At 41.7% G+C, this 24,057-nt stretch overlaps 1 protein-coding gene across 1 annotated transcript in view; it reads right to left on the bottom strand.

Annotated features, from left to right (window-relative positions):
- Nucleotides 1-8,502: 8,502 nt before the first annotated feature.
- The window catches only part of USP9X (ubiquitin specific peptidase 9 X-linked), a 270,458-nt gene continuing 254,903 nt past the window's right edge, over nucleotides 8,503-24,057 (bottom strand). Inside the window, exon 46 of the mRNA XM_070750538.1 lies at nucleotides 8,503-10,087. Within this exon, the coding sequence (XP_070606639.1) occupies nucleotides 9,953-10,087 (135 nt within the window). The 3' untranslated portion in view covers nucleotides 8,503-9,952. The remainder of the gene's footprint in view (nucleotides 10,088-24,057) is intronic.

Consider the following 24,057-nt stretch of genomic DNA (forward strand, 5'->3'; position numbering starts at 1 on the left):
AAGAATCATTTAGTAGGCTTGAACAAAATATCAATAAGAAGCTTGATGATGTAACAGCTAAGTTGGAGGTTATCCAAACAGAATTAAAGACAGTTAAAAAGACAGCCAAACAGGCTACAGTCACAGCAGATAAAAACACTGAGAGGATTGAAAGATTGCAGGACGATATGAATCAATTGGCTGTTTAAGACGCCGGAATTTAAGACTGTCTGGAGTTCCTGAGAAAGTGAATGCATATACTACAGCTTTGCTGGAATGGCTTGGAAAACAGGGGTTGGAAATAGAAAAGATTGATGTTGAAAGAGTGCATCATGTTATACATGCAAGACTCACTGGAAAACAACCTCCACGTGACGTTGTTATTGCTTTTTCAACGGAGAGAGTAAAGGATATGATATTCAAAGCCTTGAAGGAAAAGACACCTGAGTGGGGAGGAGTTAGAATAATGGCCTGGCTTGACCTCTGCCAAGGTACGTTGCATAAAAAAAGAGAGCTGCAAAAGTATGCTGATGTGTTATTTCACAACGGGCAGAGTCAGCTGGGGGATTCCACTACACTTGATTGCATTCAAAGATGGGAGAAGTTATACAGCTACTAACCTAAAAGAGGCAGAGGATATGTTGGAGAAACTCGGGTGTATTACAACCAGAAAAACAACCGGAAAAACATTGGAAATGTTGCAGACACAGTGTAAGGAGAAAAGCAAAGCACATACAGTCTCCAAAGTCAGCGGAGGAGGAATTAAGTTCTAGCGAGGAATCGGAAGAAGAAAAAAAGGAAGAAGATGAGGAGGAAGAAGATGATTAGCCAGCAACACCTTCTGTTTAAAATGTCTTAGTAAAGTGATGGAGTAAGGGAGAGGAGGGGAGAATATATACGGTATGTGATACATAAAAAGGAAAAGTTCTACAACTGAGAGAAAGGGGAGAGGGGAAGGGAAATGCAGGATTTCAAGGGATCTCCATATGTGGGGAGACGAGGTTCTCCTAACACAGCTGTTGGAGGAAAAGGGGGAGAAGGGGAAGGGAATGTATAATATATTAAATAAAAGCCCAGGCATGGAAGAGGGAGTAAGCAAGAAAACTATAGGACCTAGGAAAGTAGCATTTAAAGTATGGAGTAGATGGCAGAAAGAGTAGAAGCAAGGAATATCAAAATGGGCATTTATAAGAAGTGCAATAGGGAGGGCTGCAAAAGAGTTAGAAATAAATGGGTATAATCAAATAAAAGATTTATATAAAGGGGGTGAATTAATGAAAATCAATGCGATAATACAAATAGGTGGACCCCAAAATTGGTTAAGATGGAGTGAGCTAATAAGATAAAAACGGGCTCTGAGAGAAAATAAAATAGATATAATTTTGAAAGGATTAAGAGGAGTAAAGGTAATATATAAATTAATGACAGATGATAAGGAATATATGCTGAATCAAATTAAGAATAAAGGGAGTAAGGATTTCAATTTAATGGACGAAAGAATAGAAGGAATAATGACAGGGATACAAAAAATTAAAATAGAGAAGTTTCAGGAAATGGAAAGGAAAATATATCTAAAATGGTATAGAATCCTGCCCAGTTGGCATATATGATTGGAGGACTAAGCCCTAAATGCTGGCATTGTGGTCGTGCAGTGGGATGGTACACACATCTCTGGTGGGAATGTGAGATTAAAAAGTTCTGGACTTTAATACTGAAAAATATAAATGGAATAGTTAAAAATGAATTGCGGGTAGGATGGGACATAATAGAAGGAGGTATTAAAGAAACTCAAGGAAGAACAATAAGTATTAAGGACTATGATAAAAGCTGCTCATGCAACTATAGTATATGGATGGAAGGATAAAAGTAAATGAACACTAAAACGATGGAATGATTATATATTTGAACAAGTACATATGGAAATAACTTATATTTTCATGGGATGAAAAAGCTAAAAGGATAAGAAAAAAATGGAAACTTTATTTTGCATGGGTGGAAAGGGCCAATGAAGACATAAAGAAGAAATTGTCTAGAACTCAGACCTGGCTGGGACTATGAATAAGAAAGAATTGAGGGAAGGGAGGGTTAAAGGTGAAAAGTAAGAAAAATAATGTTTAACAATATTAAATTTACTCACTTGTGGGTGCAGGGGAAGGGACTTTGACCTTTTTTTGGGTGGGGAAAACCTAGCAGCTATCAGATTTGAGTTTTCCCAGATGTGCCAATGACATCTCTAATAATATGGACCTTTGAGGAGCTTCTAGTCTTTGTGTCTTATTTCATTAGGGGTATAAGTTGGAACACTGAGGTAAGCCAATCCAGGGCACGTGGGTCAGCTCCACCACCATCCCGCCTCACCTCATGGTTGCGGCACTGCGAGCAATCAGATGGACTGGGTGGCTGGCTGGTTGGGCAGACTCTTAAATAGGGCTTATTCAGGTGCATGTGCAAAAAACAAGCTAAAACCCATTTTCAGGATAGGTCTTATTTTGGGGAAAACAGGGTAGCATTTTAGCCTCTTTCTTAACCAATCAACATCTCTCAGTACAGAGGTAATACAATTCCCTTCTTAGTGCAGCTACCATGCTTTCAAAAACCAGTGGAATCTGGAAGTACAGTATTTGGAAGGACAGGCAGGAAGGGTCGGGAATGGGAAATCACATTCCATGAGATCCAAAGTAGTACGCCAAATACGTTGCAGACCCTCTAGCCCTCCAGATTTTTCTTTTGGCATTCTTCACTGAACTGGTCATGTCTCAAATTGCCTTTGAATAAATTCCAGAGGATTATTATTTGCTACTTGCAAATTAGAAGCTACAATGTTCAAAACAGCAAAGTTTCAGTCTTTTTAGAACTATTGGTCAATAATATTGTCAGCATTATCTGAACAAATCTATTATAGCTGCAAGAACCTATGCCTGTTAAGAAAACAGAATATTTATTAATATACTAATAAATCTAGCTAATTTTTAAACAATTGTATTTAAATACAAAAATAAAACTTAAATGTCAGGTAACAAGGTTAAAAAAAGACTGATTGACAAAGCATGTAGCATTTATAAAAATGAAAACATGTTTCAATATTTAAAAATAAAAATATTGCAATATATTTTGAATTAGTCCCCCAAAAAAGATTATCATACCTGTACTGAAATCATAGCCATGTTCATTGGATTTTAGTTCCAGCTCTTAATTTCTCCTATGTTGTTTGTAAGTAATGATAGAAACTCTTGTAGCAGGAAATCCAAGTTTACACCCACTGGACTATTAGCCCTTCTTTGGTGGATAATCAGAAGCCTGAAGACACTTGACCTTGGATGCAGCACCCATTTTTGAGGCGACTTCAGGGGAGGAAGAAAGCCCCAGATGCAGAATGGCATTTAGCAGTAGCAATAGCACTTGGACCATTTCACAAAGCTTTAAAGCCCCTCCTAAGCAGTTTACAAAGTCCTTATTTTACAGACCTTGGAAGGATAGAAGACGTGAGCTGGTGACAACTGAATTGCAGAACTTCTGACAGCTGGCAGTAGCCTGCAGTACTGCATTCTGACCACTGCACCACCATGGCTCAGTACAAAGAAAACATTTTGCTAAGTTCAGTGCTTTAGAACTGTTATTATTCAAAGTCACTATTTTAAGAAGTCAGTCAAACAACCATAATACTATACTAAAAATGATACATTATTTTCTGAGATTGAAACAGACTTGAAATTAGAAAAAAAAAAGTAAATTAACCAATATTGCATTATTATTCAGCAGTAAGCCAGTACAGAAAAAGAGGCATACAGAAAATACATGTGCAGGAACAATCAGAATCTTTTAGCACTCAAAGTAATTAAAAAAACCAAAAGAAACAAAGTACATTGTGAATTTAGTGGATGTTTACCTGTTTACACTAAGAGCAACTGATTCATTTTTAAAAAAAGGATGAACTACAAAAAAATTAGCATTTTTAGAAAAGCCAAATACAGTAGTAAAAATAGTTTGTCCCCAAATTTAATTTAGTAAAATCTTGAAAATATACTATTTTTCTTTTTAAAAAGGTCAAAAAATTAATCCATATCAAATAAAACAAAACAAATATTTTTTTGTTATCATTGTGACTGGCGGCGGGGGGGAGATAACAAAAGCTATTTAATAAATTTTAGAATTATTATTGGATCAAGAAAAAGCAAAATGAATTAAAAGATCTATACAAATTAAATATAATTTGCTTGGCATACAATTATGCTTGCAGTCAACCAACAAATATCCCCATGACCGAGATTCATTTTCATTATAGTAGTTGGAATTGCTACCCATCAATGACTTAGTCCATGGTAGTATATTTCCAGAGGATATTGGGTAGAACATACATTAAAGTAAATTACTTCCAACAAAGTACTTTTGACAAGTTTAAATATCAGAAAACAAAAACAGAGAAAATACAACTGTATGCAGGTGGTGTTATTATAGTGACAGAAATTATGAGTTATTTACAAGTTTAGGTACCCTTGGTTAAAATGTAGACTGGATGAACAAACAGATGTGTAACAGTTCAACATATCTCTGTAAGGTTTGAATGCCCACTTAATCTTTATGTGGGTGTTAGAGAATCAGAATGAGAAAATGGTGAATATAGCACTGCAGCCTGCATTTTCCCTTCATCAGTGCCCATTGATGCTTCCTTTAGCAGAAGTTAGCAACTTTCACTTTTCTGTTGATAGTCTTATTTGGACTTCTGATTTTTGGCTTCCTTTCTCCCTCCCTTGCACAACATTTCTAACAATCTTGAAGACTGAAGACCATTAAAAAAATTACTTTCTATTTTAAAGGAATTTGAATCAGAGGTATATTTTGTATCACTGACTTGCTGAAAATTCAATCTGTTTTCAGCGTTACTGTAATTTGACCGAAATGCATACATTTTTTTGCATACAACTATAGTACATTACCTTAATAAGAAAGTAGGACACTGAAGGAGTAACTTGCCCAAGGCTATCTAGTGAGCTCTCAGCAAATGAAATTCAAACAAGTAACTTCCTGATTTGTTGTTAGGCCTGTCCCTATGTATCACATGTTTTGTAGTAGAGCAAGTCACCAATGTAGGTGGTAACTTCTAGTAACTAAAAGTATTTATTTTTTAGACACCTGGAAAAAAAGTAAAATTCAGTGTAAAATTCCTCACAAAATAGGAAGTACCAGAAATAGCTTAATATAATGAACAATATTAATTCTGTGGCTATGTTTAAATAATTAGACAAATAGAGAAAAGCCTAATTAATTTCAAAAATGGAAAATTGAGAAACTAATAAGGCAGAACACATGTAGATTTTATCCAATTTGTTTCGAAATTTAAAATAAGGAAAAAACTTTTTTTTAAAATGATTCCAACCAGCCAAAGTTGATAGAGCGTAAAGCCAAATGTATAGCTCAGGATCAACGGGTAGCAACTTGCTTCCATTTACAGTATTGGGATGGATTCCTCGGGGGGGGGGGGGAGAGAAGTGTTGGATCTGGTAAACTAATTATGAAAGAAAACAGAAAACAGTACATTTCAAGTGCCTCCTCCCCTATTGCCCAAAATAGTTTCTTAGAGGTAGAAGATAACTTTAAGATGAACAGTATCATACAGAGGAGAAAACTGTTCCAATTGAGAGATAGAGGATTCTTCTTGAGTTCAAGATAGACTGCTGGAAGAAACAGGAAGAGATAGAAGCCCTCTTCTATCAATCTTTTTCATTCTTAGGAAATAAATAATTGCAAAACTGCAAATGTTTCAGCCAAAACATTTGATTTATGACTCAATAATATACAAACCACTGCCTGACATAAGTATCATGAAATGGTACACATAAGTGTGAACCTGAACTATCATATTTTTCTTCAATTTGCCATGATCTTATTTGAGAGAAAAATGTTTGCATTTTTATGAAGTATTTATTTCTTTTACAAATTTCTTGAGGGGCTATTTTTTTGGGGAGGGGGTAGTTTTTAAGAATGTGAGTCCTAGCACAACCTGTGCTAACAATATCCATAATGATCTATTTTATATAGCACATATATTTAGCCAAGGAACATTTGGTAATATTACTTTTTTTAAAAATAAACAATATATGGAGATCAGTGAGCATTAAGACTATCTGAAAAACAAAACTGTATTTTAATCAGGCTACTACAGGAGTATTATTGAAGTAATTATTCAGATTATTCCACCTAGGGAATATGCTTTTCATGAAACATGAAATGTAACACAAATATTTTGTAGTTTGTTTTTTAAGTGCAACATCATTTAAGAATGCCTGTATAGCAATGGCAAAATCATGTATAAGAAAGTGTGCCAAGGGGGAAGGAAAACTATTTTATTCTTAACTCTATACTGACTAACTCACTTACTGTTTTTAATTTACTTATCAACAAAGGACATTCCGAAGTTATCTCTATATATACACATTCTCTTTGTAATTATTTCTAATTGTTTGCAAAGGAAAGCATTTCTAAAGCTAATTCTCAAAACAAAACTACATTATGCAATTTAAGGACTATGAGGTTTAAAATTCTATTTTGGATATTTTTTACTTTTTGCTTGGTTTTCAGAGATCATTGCAATTATGCTTACCCTTATTTCTCACAATTGCTAAAGACTAGAATCTAGTTTTGTTCTGATTTTTAATGAATGAGGCTCCTGTGACTTTTGGCATTCAAAAGATCTTTCAAAGTAAAAATACATTAAAAGACAGCAAGGCGGCAGTCATGCATACTTATTTAATTAGGTTAGAGTTTAGCAGTGAGAATACTAAAATAAATCATTTAGTATTCACAGAGCTTTGTGATAAAGGGTTATATGCATACAGAATTGATCGTATAAAAATGAAAGCTATTTTTATAAATACATTCTGGTAAGAAAATTGTTATTTTTTTCTCTATAGCTGTTCAATTTACTTTATTTGAATCTTAAAATTGTGTTTAAAAAGATTAAGATTAGGTAGGATTAACATTAGGTGAATGACTTTTATGGAAGACAGCAGTTTCTCCTTAGGTGTTAAAAATAAAAAGAACAGAATTCAATAATAAAAGTAAAATCAAACATTTAGGCACTTTGAGGACTTGGTTTCAGTGTGTGCCATCAATACTGAGGTACTAAAATTACAGTTCTGAAACTACTATTGCCATAACTGTCAGAAGCATAAATTACTGTGAAGAACATTTAAAAAGGAATAAATCTAACATTTTGCCAAAAGCAAAAAGAATGTTCATGTTTCTGCTGCCCACTGACTTCCAACCAGCCATACTCTCATACAGTTTTCTGTAAGTATACTAGTAACAACCCTAAGCTGAACATTTGAAAACATGTTTCCCTCATGGAGAGTAAAAAACATACCACTGTGAACCTATGTTTTTACAATTGTGTCACACGTGCTTCTCTCCCTTCCGGCTCCCAAAGCTGAAGTAATAACTACCTTGTTTTAGAAGGCAAGAAGTGTCTTTGAAATAACATTTAACAATACAGTGTTCCCTCAACATTCGCGATAAGTCTATACCACGGTTTTTCAAAAACTATTATTAAAAAAAATACTCCGCTGGGTTTTTTGCAAAACCAAGGGTTTTCCAGGGCTGCCTGATGTACAATACTGTGCATTTTAACTCTCTTCCTCCCCCAGCCGTCCTGCTTCTTTAAATAAAAACTCTGCTTCCGCTCCAGCCTTCCGATCCCTCCACCTTAATTCTTGGTGCGTTCGTATGCTCCAATTGACGCTGAGCCTTGCTGCTGCCTGCTGCTGCCGCAGCGAGCACAGCAAAGTCCCCTTCTTGCCGTCCCATTGCCCCTGCAGGTTCTGGGGATAAGTAAAACCAGGAATGGAGGAGGGAGGGGGAGGAAGGAAGGAAAGAAAGGGAGCATCTCTACTTCGTGGAAATTTGACTTTCGTGGGCGGTCTTGGAACGTATCCCCCGTGAAAGTCAAGGGAACACTGTAAATGCTGGACCAAGGGATTGCTTAAGATTCTAATACAAAATCAGAGTATTATTTTGTTTACGTTAGTACTAAATTTACTCAAATAGATGGGTAAATCTTTAGTCAAATGTTGTTAACCAATCCAAGAAAATGCTATTAAAACATAACAAGCATATTAGAGCAAATCTGGAAGGGTAATAATATGAACACTGTTACCTAGAATAAAAATGTGTTATGACTCTAGTTACACTAAATCCAAAAGAAATCTGTGATTTCCTCATTTACTTATTTCAACTATAAATCCTAAGTTTGATAAGCAGCATTGTTTGTATTAACTTAATAAAAATACCAGAAAACATGTGCTTATTAAATATATATGTACATATAAAACATACAAAAAGTACAAGATAGTCACGTTAAGAAACTATGACAGGTTTCTTTTTTTTATTCTTTGTACTTTGTAAAGGGTCAATTTTCTGTCCACCAAATCTCACTGTGACTTTTGTTCCAGAATTCAGTGTAGTGCACAGAATTCAACTACCTGTGCATTGTTAAAAAAAAAACCACACACACATACCACAGGACAAAAATTGTCTTCTTAAATCAAATTCTATTTGTGAATTCAGCAAAATAATTTCTATAAAATAAAACAGCAAATATTTAAATAGTATAGGGTGGACTGTATCTGTTTGCAGGGGGTATTTGGTTTTTTGACAGGCTCTAAAATAATTACACACATTCAAGTTACCAATTTTTAATTTAAATACAGTATTTACTGATGAGTTCCTTGAAGTCTTTAAACAAATGTTTACTCTGGAACAGAGATACCTCGGGTTTATATTTGACTAACCAGTAGTTTATTTTCTTTATCAAACCCTGCTCCTAAAGTTAAGATTTCTCTTATAATGAATATAGAGCTAAGACAATTCTTACTTTCAAGTAGAATTGTGCATAAGCAGAAAATTAGCAAGTTAACTTGGTGCAATGGCACTCACAAGTATTGTGTGATTTTGTTGACTTCCACTTCACTGCAGTGCAGTATAAAGGAAAGTATTAGAGGTTTTATCAAATAAGCTCTACTGAAGAAACAAAACAAGCACACCAAATACAGTCTGTTATGCTCCAGGCATCCTGGCATAGCAAAATTTGCATATTTGTTTTAAATTTTTTAATTTCCTATTACTGAAAACTAAGTGTTCTTGTACCCCATCCAGAGACAGAACTGTCAAACATTAGATGTGAGGAACGTATGTGCAACTGAAAACCATCGTCCACTTTGCCCAAACCTCCCTTCCTGTTTTATAACCCAGGTGTCTGAAGAAAAGGGTTTAAACAGCAGTTGTCATTTTAGACAACTGAAATTTTCTTTCCTCACTGGCTACTCTAACTTGGTGTGAAGCCATGCTAAATGTTACAGCTTAACTATAGCTTCAAGTGATTAACTTAATACCCGAATGGAAAAAGCAATGGAAAAAGACCTAGAAACAAGGTATATCACCAATTTTCCACACCAACCAAAGAATTAAAAGATTACCAGTCATTATGATGCTCCTAATAAAATGGACTCCAGTGGCAAAGAATTATATGAAAGTATTTTTTCTGGTTGACATGAAGAAGCTTACTTTTTGGGTGGGGCAAGGGTAAGGAGTTGAGTTGATCTAACTGCCATTAGGCAGGCAACACTGGTTGTAGAGCGCAGCAGATATATCAAGAAATTAATTGTTGTAGATCTGTGAGTCTCATTCAAGACAAAAAAAGTTTCTTGTTTTAAGAATTAACAGTCAAACATTAATATACTATATACACCTTTGCCATTTACACATTAGCATCAGGCCATTTATTACAAAACACTATACACTTTCCACTGCAGGCAGGTTATATATTGACAGCAATTTTCTGCAGATAAGACAGTGAATAGACTCTTCACTCCATGTTGATTAGGAATAGTTTTTCTAAATATCAGCCAGACACAGAGAAAAGTTGGACTGTAAGGCCTGGGTGCACAGTCTTGATGGAGCAAGTTAATTATGTGCATTTTCACTATTCTTTTGTCTGAGGTGGTGAAACTTCTTCACTGCCTTCATAATTTTCTTGTGCTCGTTGGCCAGTTCGCTGAGGATTGTTCATATGGTGTGCTGCAGGGCCTGTATATGGTTGTCCATGCACATGGTTATTCTGCAAGGAAGAAAATGCAATTTAAGAACTTTGACTTTTTAAATAGCTGCTTGGTAGACAAACCTGTAACAGTCTAGATTAAAACTTATCTGTTAACAAGACACAAAATAATGTTTGATGAAACCAAAATGTCAATTCACCGTTTAACTACCTGAAAAAACTGAAGAAAAAAAAGATGCTATCCAATTAATATAAATAAATAGCTGGGGAAAGAAGGGAAGAATATTCAGAATTGAAATGGTGAGAAAGTAGTAGCATTATTTATTAAAGAAAACTGTTTTTTGCCCCTAAGATATCATAGTCTTTGAGTCAAACATAGTAAAATAATTTACTGTGTTAACTAAACTAATTTAAAATACATATTAATACATATTAACTAAATATGTATTAGTTAAACTAATTTTTTAAAAAATGTATATAATAATGTAATACAATGTGTCATAGAAGTGAATGCACCCCCTCACATTTTGTAAATATTTTAGTATATCTTTTCATGTGACAATGCTGAAGAAATGACACTTGACTACAATGTAAAGTAGTGAGTATAAAGTTATATAACAGTGTGAATGTGCTGTTCCCTCAAAATAACACAACACACAGCCATTAATGTCTAAACTGCTGGCAACAACAGTGAGTAGACCCTAAAGTCAAAGATGAAGTCCTCCCCCTCAGCAGGGAGGTCCACCAGTGGGGGGTGTTCATCCTGTTTGTTCCCCCCCTCCATGCCTGCTGCCATGCCTCCTGCTGCCCCTCCTGGCCTGGCAGGTCCACCCTCTTTCCAAGCCAAATATGATGGAGACCGGAAGAAGCTGGCCTATTTCTTCTACCGAGTGGGGACATATGTGAGACAATATGGCCATTTGTTCCCAAGAGATCGACAGGTGATAGCATTTCAGAAAGGATGAATAAGGGGGATGTAGCAGAATGGATTGTTGAATTACTATACATGATGAGGGAACCCTTGAGATAAACAATGTGGCTGTTTTCATTGAACTGATGAGAATGAGATTCCTTGATGCTGCAAGCCAGATGGATGCAGAGAAACAGATTGACCTATTAAAACAATCAGGACAAGCTGTGAAGGAACTGGTGTGGGAATTCAGACGGGCTGCAGGCAAACTGAGAGAATGGCCAGAAAAACCCTTGGTCCATACTTTTAAAAATGCCCTTGACCCAGAATTGAGAAGGGCTTGTAAAATACGTGGGGTCCCCTGGGCCATTCATAACTGGTATGCCACAGCTATCACTTTGGATGATATAGTTCACACTGAGAAGAAACCTCCCCCCAGCCATGCCCCACGTAGACCTTCAGAACGCCACCCTTTCCCTCGCCAGCTGGGGCTCTCTTGCTCAGAGGCCATGAGGGGAATAAATTGCTATCAATGTAGGCAGACTGGCCACAGGGCGGCAGAGTGCTTGACCTCAGCCCCCCTGTCTCTCCCAAGAGCCAGGCCACGCTCAGTAGCAAAAAGAAAACCCGGAAAAGCTTCAGAGCTGAGTTGCTGGACCTTTCAAACAACAGAGCTGTTCCCTCCTGAGGATTCTCCTGAGGGCAAAGAAGCCGTTCATTCAGGACCTAACCCCAACTGGAATGAGGAGCCCAGCGGAGAAGGACCGTTGAAACTTACCTGAACGGTCTTCTCGATGCACTGCAAGGAGAGTCCAGGATGGGTAGTTCTCAATCTGATTGGTCGGGACTGAATTTAATTTAAATATTAGGCAGGCACCGCCCCCTTAGCCCTCCAGTCTAAAGGAAACGAAGGAGCAGTAAAGCTAACAAACTTTTATTAAACATTCAAGGTAACTAGAATATCCAAACAAAACACCACAACCTTCCAATGTTAACCCCGGTCCCGAATTCGGGCGGGTCTGGACTCTCCTTGCAGTGCATCGAGAAGACCGTTCAGGTAAGTTTCAACGGTCCTTCTCCAATGCACTTGCAAGGAGAGTCCAGGATGGGATATACCCAAGATATTAACCAAGGGAGGGAGAAGGTCGGACCGGGGGCTCTGAAAAGGAACACACCCGCTGTAAAACCCTCCTCCCAAAGGCTGCTTCCGCGGAAGCAAAGGAGTCAATTCGATAGTGTCTGACAAAGGAGGACGGAGCCGCCCAAGTGGCCGCCCTACAAATGTCTTCTAGTGAAGCCTGGGTCCTCCAGGCCGCTGTAGTAGCCGTACTGCGTGTGGAATGTCCGGTAAGTCCCTGTGGAACAGGTGATCCCTTAGATCGGTAAGCCTCCCTGATGCAATCGCACAACCAACGGCTTATTGTCCTAGAAGAGACCCTAGTGCCCAAAGTCCTAGTTGCAAAGGAGATGAATAAGGCCTCCGAAATCCTGAATTCCTGAGTCCTGCGGATATAAATCTTCAAAGCTCGTCTCACATCGAGCTTATGCCACCGCAGTTCCGAAGGATGAGTCCCATGGCTACAGAAGTCCGGTAACACTATCTCCTGTGCCCTGTGAAAGGTAGAGTTGATCTTAGGAAGAAAGGCTGGGTCCAATCTCAATACAACTCTATCGGGGTGAAATCTACAAAGGTCCTCCCTGGTAGAGAAAGCTGCAATTTCAGACACCCTCCTGGCAGATGTGATCGCCACCAAGAAGGCAGTCTTGAGTGTTAAGAATCTGAGCGATATATGGCGAAACGGTTCAAATGGAGGACCCGTTAAGGCATGAAGTACCAACGACAAATCCCAGGAAGGGAACCGATGTATCGGTGGTGGCCTGATGTTGGCGGCCCCTTTCAGGAAGTCCCTAATCCAAGGATGTCTGGCGAGGGACCGGTAACTGTCTCCACCTATGATTGTGGATAAAGCGGCCACATGACGACGTAAGGTGTTAGGCGCGAGTCCTTTTTCTAGGCCTGATTGAAGAAAGCTTAAGACCAAAGGGGGGGGAAGCCTTTTGTGGGTCCACCTCCCGCTCCTCACAGAACCTGGAAAAGGAAGCCCAGGTTGCCTGGTAAATTCGTCTTGTCGAAGGTCTGCGAGCAGCCTGAATTGTATCGATAACTGAATCTGGCAAATTTTGACGTTTTAGATGTTGCCGCTCAATCTCCACACGGTCAGCTGCCACCACTGAGGCTCTGGGTGGGAGATCGAGCCCTGGGAGAGAGATATCCTGTGATCCGGAATCCTCCAGGGGGGAGACACTGACAGTTGCATCAAGTCCGCAAACCAATTGCGGCGTGGCCAGTAAGGTGCCAGCAGCAGCACCTCCGCCCGTTGCTCCAGAATCTTCCGGATTACCCTGGGAAGGATGGAAGTCGGTGGAAATGCGTACAGAAGTCCTGGTGGCCACTGTAGTCGAAGAGCGTCTACCCCCTCCGCACCCGGTGTCGGGAAGCGGGAGAAGAAGCGTGGGAGTTGGGAGTTGCTGCGAGAAGCGAACAGGTCCAAGATTGGCTTCCCAAACCTGTGCACAATGTCCAGAAAAACTGTAGGGTCCAGCTGCCACTCCCCTGGATCCAAGGTCTCCCGGCTCAGCCAGTCCGCGCACACATTCTCCACCCCTGAAATGTGCTCCGCGGACAGGGAAGCTAGATTGGCCTCCGCCCACCTGAGCAGGGACTCCGATTCCCTCATCAGTCGTCGAGACCGAGTCCCCCCTTGTCTGTTGATGTGAGACCGGGTGGAGATGTTGTCGGTCCGGACTAGGACATGCTGACCCCTTATCAGGTCTGCGAAACTCAAGAGAGCCAGGGAAACTGCCTTCAACTCCAGGAAATTGATGTTGACGTTCCTCAGGTCCGATGAATCCCAAAGGCCCTGGGCCAAATTCGAGGAAAGATGGGCTCCCCAGCCCGTCAAACTGGCGTCTGTTGTCACCGTAAGAAGGTGTCGTTCCAGAAAGAGGGAACCCTTTGCTAGGGCTGGGGATACCCACCACCGTAAGGACCGTCGAACCCCGGAGTCGAGATGCACCTGTAGGTGGGAGTGGCTGATCTTCCTTCTCTGGAATGGCAAAAGGAACCACTGGAGGGGACGTAGGTGGTACCTGGCCCATGGAATGATGTCGATACATGACACCAGTGTCCCGAGAAGCTTGGACAGGAAGGAGAGTTGAGGGCATTGCTGTGACGCCAAGCCCCGAATCATTTCCCTGATGGTAGATTGCCTCTCCTGGGACAGGAAGACCAGGCCCCTCCTGGAATCTATATTGGTTCCCAGGTGAGCCAGCCGAGTCGTGGGGTTCAAGTGGCTTTTTTCGAAGTTGACCGAAAAGCCATGATCCTGTAGCATCTGAATTGTTAAGTGTAAGTCCTGCAACGCCAGGTCCCTTGTTCTGGACAGAATCACGATGTCGTCCAGATAGGCTAGTAGGCGCACCGATCGCTGTCTGAGACCAGCCGTTAGGACATCTAGCAGCTTTGTGAATGATCTTGGGGCCGATGAAAGCCCGAAAGGCATGGCCCTGTACTGAAAATGGGCCCCATCTAGACTGAAGCGCAGATATTGTCGGTGAGGAGGAAAAATGGGGACATGGAGGTAAGCCTCCTTTAGGTCTATGGATGTCATGTAGTCCCCTTGTCTGATGGCAGCCAGAATGGAGCGCAGAGAGTGCATTCTGAACCTCCTGTAATTTACGTAGCGATTTATCCTCCGCAGGTTCAGAATGAGCCGCGCACCCCCTGACGACTTTGGAACCAAGAAAATTGCTGAGTAGAACCCCGTACCCTGTTGAGGTAGAGGGACCTCCTCGATGGCTCCTATTTCCAGCAGGTGAGCCACCTCTTGGTATAGGAGCCTCTTCCTGGAAATGTCCAAGGGGGCATGACAAGGCAGATATCGGCAAGGTGGAGGGCATAGAAACTCGATTTTTAGACCTTGTGAAACCGTGGCAGTCGCCCAGGGGTCCGATGAGGTGTTTGACCAGACGTCCGAGAAGTGGATTAGCCTGCCGCCCAGAGGAGTGTCCATAGGAAAGTCACTTGGTCTTTCTGAACCCCCTGCCGGAACTTCTGAAGGGGCGGCGGCCCTGGAAAGCTCTAGTGCGATCAAATTGTGGGGTCCTGTCTGAACGAAAGGAGCCCTGAGCAAAGGATCCTGGAAAGTAGGACCTCGATCCCTGGTTGTTGGTCGAGGTGGAGTCATTCCGAAAGGGCTGTCTCCGGTGGTAGGGGGTAAATCGCCTTCCTTGCCTTTTGCTTGAGCTGGGCATCACCTTTTTCTTGTCCCTGTCCTCCACCAATACATCGTCCAAGATGTCTCCGAAGAGCTTCTTGCCTTTGAACGGCGAAGAAGCAAGGGCCCATTTAGACTTCATGGCGGCCTGCCAATTCCGCAACCAGATGAGCCTGCGGGAGGCGACCGACGAGGCCATCGCTCTAGAGGCGAACTTAGCGGCATTGACTGTTGCGTCCGCGGAAAATTCAGTGGCCGCTAACAGTTTGTTCAGGTCCTGGCGCATTCTCGCATCTTGGGGATCGACTCTGGACTGGATTTCTTTAATCCAGAGGAGCGTAGCCCGATTAAAGAAAGAGGCCGCCGAAGCCGCCCTCACGGCCCAAGACGCCATTTGATGGGTCCTGCGAATGACATTGTCCGCCCTTTTGTCCTCGGCCCTTAACCCCTCCTGAGACTCCGAAGGGACGAGGGCATTTGAGACCAGGCTGGTGACCGGCTTGTCCACCGTAGGCAGCTCCAGAAGATCCTCCATGGCCTGGTCAAAGGTGTAAAAGCGTCTGTCCAGGTTAGACGGGCCCTGTCCCGTCGCGGGGCTCTCCCATGGCCGTTGTACAGTCTCCAGAAATAAATGAGACGAAGGTACGTTAACGGTCTCCTGCTTCGGGAACACGAAGAGACCCCCTGTAGGCTGACCTGGTGCCGAAGGAACGCCCTGACCTCCCTCACCCGCCTGGTCTATGGTCATCTTGGCCTTGTTCAGCAGGACCTTGAAGAGGGCGGATTTGAAAAGGCCAGGTAATGCAGGTAGTTCCGGAGGTTGGTCATCGCCGGAGAGCTTGTCCTCCGCCTCGCTGAAGTCATCCCTGGAAAATTCATCCTCATCCCTGGACTCCAAGCCGGATGGAGAAACTGGAGCAAGCCAGGGGTCCCTGAATCTCGATGGAGTAGGGCCCGCAGGTAATGGCTGCTGCTGAACCACACTTGCTTCTCCCTGCGTATAGGCGCTGACCACTAGGTCCTGTAGGGCCTGGGGCATACTCTGCCAGGCATCCTGTGCCGTGCGCAATCCAGCTGCCGTAGGGGTGAATGTGGCTGCTTGCGCCTGACCACATTGAGGCAGGACTGGCTGTGGAACAGTGAAGGTGGTAGGCCACGCTGCTTGCCTCGCAAATGTGGATGTCTCAGGCCTAGAAGAGGCAGAGGGTTGGGAGAGCCTCTCCGGTGACCAATCCCTCTCCGATGCCGAGCCTACAACCCCTGGTGCAAATAAGGGGGAGACCGGCGGAGGGATGGCAATGAGGGGTTGAACAGGCATAGGCGGTGGTCCCCCAGCCCTCTGAGAAGATTCCAATTGCTTCTCTAGCGCTTTAATGCGCTTCTCAGCCTCTCTAAGTGCTGCCCCCTGTGAGGATTTCTGCTTCTGAGGCTTTTGTTTGGGGGTAGTAGGCCTGGTGGCGCTGGCCTCCTCCCCGGCCGGAATTGACTGGTCAGCCATAATATCAATCTACTCACAAAGATCGTTGATCGGTACAGAGTCCTATGTGCTTCGCAAACGCTAGCAATAATGACCGCTAAATGCAACTGCTCGGTTGAGGACTGCGCCTGCGTGTCAACTGGTAAAGGAGACACTTGGCGCCAACAGAAGATCGAGTGAGGCGTTCCGGCGAAATTGCGTCATCCAACATGGCCGCCGGACCGTTGTCCTGGCAACCGAGACGCTCGCCGAGCGCGAACAGGCCTGCCCGCTCAATTTCGGGCTCCCAAGATGGCCGGCGCGATGTTGTCAAGGAGACGGGCGGGAAGATTTCCTGGCCCGCCCATCCTGCGCCTCCTCCTGAACGCCTGGGAGAAACGGCCTCAGCCGATACTTCCCGTGCCGCCGGTATTTGCCTGCTCAAAGCGGCATCCAGTCTCTGTAGGCAACGTTATGCCGATGTCGAGGGGGGGGGGGCGGCGCCCCTCCCCTGCTGAAGAGCCTTCATTAGTCACTCCAAGATCCCAGGTATTTTCGCAACGGGCGGGGCGGACCCTCCCGAGGCGTCAACCTCTTCCTCTCCTCCGGGGTCTACCTTGGAGGTAGTTTCCCCGGGTGCTCACTCCAAAAAACCCGGCTTGCAATGGAGGAGCTGCAAGCTCCTGGATGAAACCCACTGGAGGTTTTAATCCAGGGCTGCGTGAGGAAAACTTTTTCCCCCAACTGCACCTGCAAGAAATAAAAAGACATAAAAGTAGATTAGTACATAGAAAAACACAATAAATATAAATTTATTGAAGAGAAAACTAACTCTAAGTCCCTTTACTGCGACTGAGTTTTTAGACTAGAGGGCTAAGGGGGCGGTGCCTGCCTAATATTTAAATTAAACTCAGTCCCGACCAATCAGATTGAGAACTACCCATCCTGGACTCTCCTTGCAAGTGCATTGGAGAAGACGACCATATGGTGAGTGAACCCATCCCTCCGTTCCTCTTTAAGGCAAAGATTAATAACCACAGGAGAAGAGGGGGAAATACAGGCCCAGATAGATATGGGGTGCTTGAGATGCCTTATCAGCAAAGCAGTAGTAGAAAAATTAAGAATCCAAACCAGACCTTTAGCCAACCCCATCCGTTTCCAACAAGTGAATGGTTCGCTTGTAGGCGGAGTTCCTGCAACACTTCTGACAGAGTTAGTAGAGTTGCAAATAAGCCAACACCGCGAATTTCTTCAGTTCATAGTTGCCCCAAAGATGTCAGAAGCAGTCATATTTGGTCTGGCGTGGTTGTACAAATGGACCCCCGCCATTAGGTGAAAGGATGGATATCGCAAGCTTGCCCTTCCACATCGGGCCTATCCCACCCTGAGACTGGCAAGAAGAATCCTCCTCCCTGGGAGGGAACAGACAGCCCCTTAGCAGCAGCTACAATAAAGGAGGGAACACTCCTAAAAAAGGGGATTCATTCAGCCTGCTAATTCAAAGATGGAAGCTCCAGTTCTCTTTAAAGAGAAAAAGGATGGAGGGAGCTGTGTAGCGGTTGATTTTAAAAACTTAAATGCATTGTGCGTGCAGAACACCTATCCCCTCCCTCTTATGAAGGACTTACTCAATCATCTAGTCAAGGGGAAAATACAGTATTCACCAAACTGGATTTGAGAGAAGTTTATTAACGTATTAGAATAATGGGGATGAGTGGAAAACCACTTTCAACTGCCCACTGGGGAGTTTCCAATTCTGTGTTATGCCATTTGGCCTAAAGAGGGCTCCAGCTGCGTTCATGCAATAAATAAATGAAGTCTTACACTCCCACCTTTACTTCTTGTGTATTTAGATTATATTCTTATCTATAGCCAGAGTCTGCATAACCATGTCAAATTAGTAAGGCAAGTCTTAAAGAAACGCTTGGCTGTTAATCTCTAGGTAAAACTTTCCAAATACGAATTTCATAAGAGCTCAGTAGACTATTTGGCATATTGCATCCCAAAAGAAGGGGGGAGAAGGGGAAAAAAGTAAAAGAAGTAAAAAAAAAGGTAAAAGAAGGTATTATTCAAATGGATAAAGGAGGATGGGAGAGGACTTTTTTCTCTAATTATATTTAAAAGTGGTTGCAAGTGGAGCTCAGCAGCGTAGGAACATAATCAGAAGTGCCTCATGATTGGACTAGGGTTTTTCTTGTCCTCCCCCTTCCTGGTGGGGGGAGCACGGGGGAGGCACTTTTGGGTGTGTGTGATTGGGGTGAGGAAGGGGAAAATAAGTAAACCAAAAGCAAAACAAGAGGGGGAAAGGGTTATTCTCCTGTTGTGGTTGGCTCTGGCCCAGTTCCTGCCCCAAGGAATGTGGAGGTGGATGCAGGGGAAACATCAACATGTCATAGGCCTGTTCTATTGCCAACAGAATCAGGCAGAACATTCTTGTATATTATGAGTGAGTGTACTATAATGGTTTTAAATGTGAATGGTTTGAAACGTTACAGCAGGATTTCCTTCTGGTTGTTGAACCACGGGTTGGTTGGCAATTTGAAACGTTACAGCAGGGGATTTGAAACATTACAGCAGGGGTCCCCAAACTTTTTACAGTCCCTCAGACTGTTGGAGGGCCGGAGTATAAAATATGGGCTGAAAAACCCGACCTCGGGTTATACTTGGGTGACTGACAAGTCGCCATAAGAGGGCGCCCGTGGGAGCCTGGCAGGCATTGCTGGCTTGGGTGGGTGAGGGAGCTATCGCCTCTTCCCAGCTGAGGTAGCTTGCACGCGAGAGGGGAAAAAAGCCAGAGAGGTCGGGTGGGGGGTGGCGAAAAGACAGAAGTAGGAATCCCCTGCCCCCGGCCTCACTGGCTTCCCATTGCCTTTTTCCCCTCTCGTGCGCAAGCAAAGGAGCCAGCCAACCACTCCAACGGTGCGCGAGAGGGGGAAAAAGCCGGCGAGGTGGGGGTGGGGTGGTGGCGAAAAGACAGGAGCAGCCAACCAACCACTCCAACAGCATGCAAGAGGGGAAAAAGGCAATGGGTATATGAATCTCAAGGAACGCAAAATAGTAGAGGTATGGCAATTCTTATTCATCAGAGGGTTCTATTTGAGGAGGTTGGAGTTCAGAAACATAGAGCGGGGAGGTGGTTGTTTGTTAAAGGGAAAATTAATCAAAAGAAATTGACACTGGTGGCAATTTATGTCCCGAATGCGAAAACAAAACGATTTATAATAAATACAAAGAGGAAGTTGGATATCTTTATGGAGGGCACAATAGTTTTGGCAGGAGATTTCAATATGCAATTAGCAAATGGGATCATAAATAGCAGGATGTTACATTTAAATAGACTTGTCCAGTCAACGAAGCAGTGGAAGTGATGTGCCGGAGCCTCTAGGCTGTTAGGGTCTGGATGGATGTCAACAGACTTAAACTCAACCCTGATAAGACAGAGATGGCTGTGGGTTTTGCCTCCCAAGGACAATTTCATCTGTCTGTCCATCACCCCGGGGGGGGGAATTACTGACCCTCTCAGAGAGGGTCCGCAACTTGGGCATCTTCCTCGATCCACAGCTAACATTAGAGAACCATCTTTCAGCTGTGGCGAGGGGGGCATTTGCCCAGGTTCGCCTGGTGCACCAGCTGCGGCCCTACCTGGACCGGGAGTCACTGCTCACAATCATTCATGCCCTCATTACCTCGAGGTTCAAATACTGTAACGCTCTTTACATGGGGCTACCTTTGAAGAGTGTTCTGAAACTTCAGATCATGCAGAATGCGGCTCCAAGAGCAATTATGGGCATCCCCGATATGCCCATATTACATCAACAATCCGCAGCCTGCAATGGTTGCCAATCAGTTTCCGATCACAATTCAAAGTGTTGGTTATGACCTATAAAGCCCTTCATGGCATTGGACCAGAGTATCTCCAGGACCGCCTTCTGCTGCCCGAATTCCAGTGATTGGTTAGGTCCCACAAAGTTGGCCTTCTCCAGGTCCCGTCGACGAAACAATGTCGTCTGGAGGGGCCCAGGGGAAGAGGCAGCCCCAACCCTCTGGAATCAACTCCCCTTGGAGATTAGGATTGCCCCCACCCTCCTTGCCTTTCGCAAACTCCTTAAAACCCACCTGTGCCGTCAGGCATGGGGAAATTGATTCCCCTGTGCCGTTTCCGTTTTATGTATGGTTTGTCTGAGATGCATAACTGTTTTTTATATTAAGGGGTTTTAAATTGTTTTTAACTATTGGATTTGTACTGTTTTCTTGTTGTGAGCCACTCCGAGTCTTCGGAGAGGAGCGGCATACAAATCTAATGAATAATAATAATAATAATAATAATAATAATAATAATAATAATAATAATAATAATAAGGTGGATCTCCATGCAGATATACCAAATAGAAGCACTTACTATTCAGCAAGGTATCATATATTTAGTTGCATTGACTATATATTAATGAATAGGGTGGGCAATATAGAAGTTAAAAAAGTAGATATAAAATGTATTTGGTTGTCAGATCATGCCCCACTACTGGCAGAATTGGAAATAGGTCAGGAATGTAATCAAAGAATTTGGAGATATAATGCAGTTGTAACTTCTAGTGAACAAGATAAAGATAAATTGCAGACAGAGTTATGTGAATATTTTACAATTAATGATGTGGGTGATATTCAACAATCAATTGTTTGGGATGCATGTAAGGCTTATATGAGGGGACAATGTATATGTATGGAAGTAGATATCAGAAAGAGGTGGGGTAGGGAAAGGGAGAGGAAGATAAGGGAAATAGATTTGATACAAGAGCAGCTGAGATTAATTAAGATTAACTAACAGTAGGGATTGGAATATTCTATTGAAATTGAAAAGGAAACAATTGAAGGTGTATGATGAGATCCAATGGAATAAGATGAGAATGACGATGCGAAAAAAATATCGAGCTGGGGGACAAAATCAATGCAACAAATGGCAAGATATTTGAAGAAGAGGAAAGAAAAATCATGTATATTAGCACTGAGAGACCCTAGTGGAGAGGTTAGATATGGTAAAGACAAGCTAAAGAAGATAATGAGAAAATATTATGAGGATTTGTATAAAGAGGAGCAGGTAAATATAGGAGTCCTTAACGTTGGGGAAATAGTAAGTGAAGAAGATAAACAAATATTGAATGCAGAAATTACACAAGATGAAATTGCTAGAGTAATTAAAGGGTTAAAACAAGCCAAAGCACTGGGCCCAGATGGGTTTACAGGATAATTTTATAAAACTTATATGAATGAACTGTTGCCGCATTTGGGGAAACTGTTTAATATATAGTTAACTCATGATATCCCGCAGACATGGAGGACTTCAGAGATTGTTACCATCCCGAAGATTGATCAAGATTTAAGAGAGCCTGGGTCCTCCCGTCCTATTAGTTTGGCAAATCAAGATTATAAAATATTTATGAAGATATTGGCAAATAGACTTGAAAATATTCTACCAAAAATAATTGAAGAGGATTTGTGAAGGGTAGGAAGATAAGTGAATCAATTAGAAATGTAATTAATGTGATGCACCATGCTACCGTTACTAAAAGGAAATTGGGAATTTTGAAATTAGACGTTTATAAAGTTTTTGATAAAGTTAACCATAGCTATTTATACAAAGTTTGTAAGAAATTAAATATGGGGGACAAAGTTTGTGGAATTATAAAAGAGATTTATAAGGGGAATGAAGCGTATATAAGGGTGAATGGACAAAGAACACAGAGAATTAAAATCCAAAATGGCACCAAGCAGGAATGCCCTTTATCTCCGATGTTATTTGTAATAGCAATAGAGACATTAGCTAATAAGATAAGACAAGATAATACTTGGGTAGGATATAAAATAGGGGAATTAGAAATGAAACTAAACCTATTTGCAGATGATGCAATTATACTGACCCAGACCCTGATGGAGATGATTAAAGGCATAAGAAATATTTTGCAAGAGTTTAAACAGGAATCGGGATTGTCGGTCAATATGGAAACATCAGAGATTATGTGTTTAAATACAGGTCCAAGAGAGCAGATAGAAATTAGGAAAGAATCGGGGTTGAAGTTAGGATTAAAGAAAATTAAATATTTGGGAATTTGGTTATTGAGAAACGCAGCGAAAATTGAGGAGGTGAATTATAGCCAAATATGGAGGAAAAGTTTGAAACAGGTGAGGAGCTGGAAAGAGAAAACGGTAAGGAGAATGGCTAAAATAAGAGCATTAAAAATGATGATAGTTCCCAAAATGATGTACCTGTTTCAGGTATTGCCAGAGGGTTTATTAGCATACAAGTTTAGGGAATGGGATAAAAACCTTAATTATTGGGTTGAAGAAGATAAAAGACCGAGAATAAGGAAAAAGTGGTTAATAGCGAATGAAAAAGAGGGTGGATGGGGAATTCCTTTTTGGAGTTGTATAGAGAAGCATTTCAAATTGAAAGATTAATGGAGCTGCAATTATTTGAAAATAAATGGGTGAAATTGGAAAAAGAGATAAATGGGATGAAGAATAGAGAATTAATTTTTATAAGGTGGAATAGGAGCGACTTAGATAAATTAATGTCCCATGAAAGGGACTATGGAAATTTGGAAAAAATGGCAGGGGAAAATAGGATTATATAAATCAAAAATGTCATTGCTATATGTAATAAATAGAGATAACGAAACAAATATAAAGAGAGTTATAGGAGAGTTGAAGGGAAGAGGGATAATTAAGATAGAACAGTTATATGAGAAGGATGGGAGGCCAAGTAGAATTCGTATAGAATGGTGGTTGGGTAAGGGAAGATGGCTACAAATAAATGCAATATGTAAATATCTGAATGAAAAGGAGAATAAAGAAGCACTATTTAGGGAGGACATAGAGTTAGAAAAAATAATAAGAGAAAAAAATGAGGGTACCAAGGCGCAAGTAAGTAATATACATAAGATGTTAATGCGATCAGACGGGGATGTGATCCAATGATTGACTAAATGGTGGCAAAGTGAGATACAAGTAGAGGCGCAAGAGATGAAAAATATAGTGGAGAATATAAGGAAAACTAATAATACAAGAGTTAGGGAAATGAGAAGGAAAATATTACATAAGTGGTATTACATACCTGTTCAACTCGCATACTTTCAGCAGAATGTTAAGGGTATTTGTTGGCATGAGTGTCAAGATAAAGGAGTGTTTATGCATATGTTTGGGGAATGCATGTTAGTGCAGAATTTTTGGCAAAAAGTGCATATTAATAGGATGTTAAATATACGATGGATAATTACTAAGGAAATGGCAGTATTAGTCAAAAGTAATGCGATGGGAGAATTTAGAGAAATAAAACAAGCAGCGATAGAAAGCGCTCAGGCAGTAATAGTCTTGGGTTGGAAGGATGCGACAAAAT

This window comes from Erythrolamprus reginae, chromosome 4 (genome assembly GCF_031021105.1).
Source record: "Erythrolamprus reginae isolate rEryReg1 chromosome 4, rEryReg1.hap1, whole genome shotgun sequence".
NCBI lineage: Eukaryota > Metazoa > Chordata > Lepidosauria > Squamata > Dipsadidae > Erythrolamprus > Erythrolamprus reginae.